The 3,192-nt window shown below is 41.0% G+C and overlaps 1 protein-coding gene across 1 annotated transcript in view; it reads right to left on the bottom strand.

Annotated features, from left to right (window-relative positions):
• Positions 1-602: 602 nt before the first annotated feature.
• The window catches only part of LOC102747748 (olfactory receptor 52K1-like), a 4,833-nt gene continuing 2,243 nt past the window's right edge, over positions 603-3,192 (bottom strand). Inside the window, exon 2 of the mRNA XM_081799533.1 lies at positions 603-1,577. Coding sequence (XP_081655659.1) covers positions 603-1,577 — 975 coding nt within the window. The remainder of the gene's footprint in view (positions 1,578-3,192) is intronic.

The following is a 3,192-nucleotide window of genomic DNA, read 5'->3' as shown; positions in this document are numbered from 1 at the left end:
TCCACTGCATATTGGTTCCATATTCTGACAGTAACAGTAACTCTCTAAAGATGACTCTTCTCTATTAAAAGTCTTCAGACCAAAAAGGAGCTCATTACTCATAGATATGATCATAGATATTTACACATGCTTATTCCCATTAGGATTATTTTCCATGCTACATGATTCCACATTGTGAAATATCTGAAACATAACTGTGGAAGGAAAGTCATGAAGTCAACAAAAAAATTTTGGATAATTAATTTTGTCCATAGATCTTAAGAATATGACTAAATTCATTTTAGGTCATTTGAAAAAATGTGCTTACAATTTATGTTACTTGATGGGATTAAATAATACCATTAAAAACAACATATTCTCCTATTTTATTACTTGCATAATAAACATTTGGGAAAGGCTCTGGTCATGAGGGTTTCATAATGACAACTACATTCTGATGGAGAGGACATGCCCCAGTTACATTCCCACACCGAGTCCTTCTCTTGCCTTGGCTATTCCTAATCCCATGAAGCCTCAAATCTGGCAGACATTATCTCTGCCTCCAACCTAACAAGATTTCCAGCTCCGTATCATAGGTATCCTGTCCACCTCAGATACCACCCTCAGTTTCTATGACAGTGGAGGATCTGCAGCACCCGCTCCCGCATTTGCTTAATCTGGGCCCCATAAATCAAGGGGTTGACCATGGGAGGCACTAGGAAGTAGAGATTGTCAAGGATAATCTGTAGATGGGGAGCCATATGGTAGCCTAAGATCTGGGCCAGGACAGAGAAGACAACAGGAGAATAAAAGAGAGCTATAACACAAAGATGAGAGCCACATGTACTGAGAGCTTTGCCCCGTGCCTCCCAAGAGGGGATCTGAAAGACAGCACAAAGGATCAGTCCATATGACAGAATAATAAAAAACAAATCAAATCCCACAGTTGCTACAATAACCATGAGGCCATAGACAATGTGCTTGGAGACGTCTCCACAGGCTATCTGCACCACAGCCATGTAGGCACAGTAGGAGTAAGCGATGATGTGGGTTTGGAAGCTTTCCAGTCTTTTTGCCAGGATGGGTGCTGGAGTCAGCACTGCCGCTGCCCTTGCCAGGACAGCCAGGGCCATCTTCACAAGTATGTTGTTAGCAAGGATGGTGGTATATCTCAGAGGGAACAAGAAAGCCACAAATCTGTCAAAAGCCATGGCTAGGAGGATCCCAGACTCCATGACATAAAAGGAAGGGATGAAAAACATCTGTGTGAGGCAGGCATTGAAGCTGATTTCTTTGGCATTCATCCAGAAGATACCCAGCATGCGGGGCACCGTGGCACTGACCAGGGACAGGTCAACAACAGATAGCATGGCCAGGACGAGAAACATGGGCTCGTGAAGACTCTTCTCCATTCGGATGATGCATAAGATGGTGGCATTCCCAATAATTGTAATGACAAATACCAAGAAAAAGGGCACAGAGAACCAGCCATGGGAAGATTCCAGGCCAGGAATTCCAGCCAGGACAAATATCAAAGGTTGAAGAATGGAGTTGTTGCAAGAAGTTATCCCTAACCTGAGCTCCTCAAAGTCTGATTCCTAGGGAGAAAGAAACAAGGGATACTTTGAAATTACTGCATCATTTGCACCTAAAATGCTGGGTATTCTAATAGTTTACAGTGATAATCATAATTAAATTATATAAACGAATGATCAAATGAATGCTTCAGCTACTTAAGGTGTGGATGGAGATAATCCTAGGCTACTCTCTCTGCAGAAGCAGTGTCAGGGATAAATGCTCAATAAAGACATATCAACCCCATACTCTAGATTCTCCTATGGCTCTGATCCTATTTAATAACCAATGTGTGCAATGCTGTAGGATGTTTTTTTCCAGATATAGGATCTGATGGGAGACACGACATTTCCAACATTCTAGGCAGGAGGTGGGGGTCAGGACAAGCTATAAAGCATGGTTTTTGCTCAAAATTGAGGAATTTGAATTTCATCATCCTAGAGTCTTCTGTTCTTGAGACTGGCCTTGGTGCTTTGCTATTCTTCTCTGGACTGTTTGTTGATTTTGACAGAGAACCTAGGAATTCTGCCGATTTTATACCTGAAAAGCATGATGTTATTTTGGTGCAATAACTGATATTTTGGATGACAAATGTGGAGTCCAAAATGCCTCAATTGATAATAATTTAGTATTAAAGTTCCAGATTGTTCAATAAAGCATTGTTGGGGAGTGGACAGAAGTAAAAGTAAATTAATAATCTTTTTTTAAATTTAATTTAATTTTATTATGTTATATTAGTCACCATATAATACATCATTAGTTTTTGATATGGTGATCCACGATCCACTGTTTTCATATAACACCCAGTGCTCCATGCAGTACGTGCCCTCCTTAATACCCATCACCAGGCTAACCCATCGCCCCCCACCTCCCTCCCCTCTAAAACCCTCAGTTTGTTTCTCAGAGTCCATAGTCTCTCATGGTTCATCTCTACCTCCGATTTCCCCCCCTTCATTTTTCCCTTCCTTCTCCTAATGTCCTCCATACTATTCCTTATGTTCCACAAATAAGCGAAACCATATGATAACTGACTTTCTCTGCTTGACTTATTTCACTTAGCATAATCTTTTCTAGTCCCATCCAAGTTGATGTAAAAGCTGGGTATTCATCCTTTCTGAAGGCTGAATAATATTCCATTGTATATATGGACCACATCTTCTTTATTCATTCATCTGTTGAAGGGCATCTCAGCTCTTTCCACAGTTTGGCAATTGTGGACATTGCTGCTATGAACATTGGGGTGCAGAGGGCCTTCTTTTCACTACATCTGTATCTTTGGGGTAAATACCCAGGAGTGCAATTGCTGGGTCATAGGGTAGCTCTATTTTTAATTTTCTGAGCCACCTCCACACTGTTTTCTAAAGTGGCTGTACCAACTTGCATTCCCACCAACAGTGTAAGAGGGTTTCCCTTTCTCCACAACCTCTCCAACATTTGTTGTTTCTTTCCCTGTCCATTTTGGCCATTCTAACTGGTGTAAGGTGGTATCTCAGTGTGGTTTTGATTTGGATTTCCCTGGTGGCTAAAGATGATGAACATTTTTTCATGTGTCTCTTAGCCATTTGTATGTCTTCTTCAGAGAAGTGTCTTTTCATGTCTTCTGCCCATATTTTGACTTGATTATTTGTTTTTTGGGTG

This window comes from Leptonychotes weddellii, chromosome 11 (assembly GCF_054177405.1).
Source record: "Leptonychotes weddellii isolate Sample4059 chromosome 11, ASM5417740v2, whole genome shotgun sequence".
Taxonomy (NCBI): Eukaryota; Metazoa; Chordata; class Mammalia; order Carnivora; family Phocidae; genus Leptonychotes; species Leptonychotes weddellii.
The sequence above is the reverse complement of the archived record's forward strand: the minus strand, read 5'-3'. Positions and strand labels throughout refer to the sequence as shown.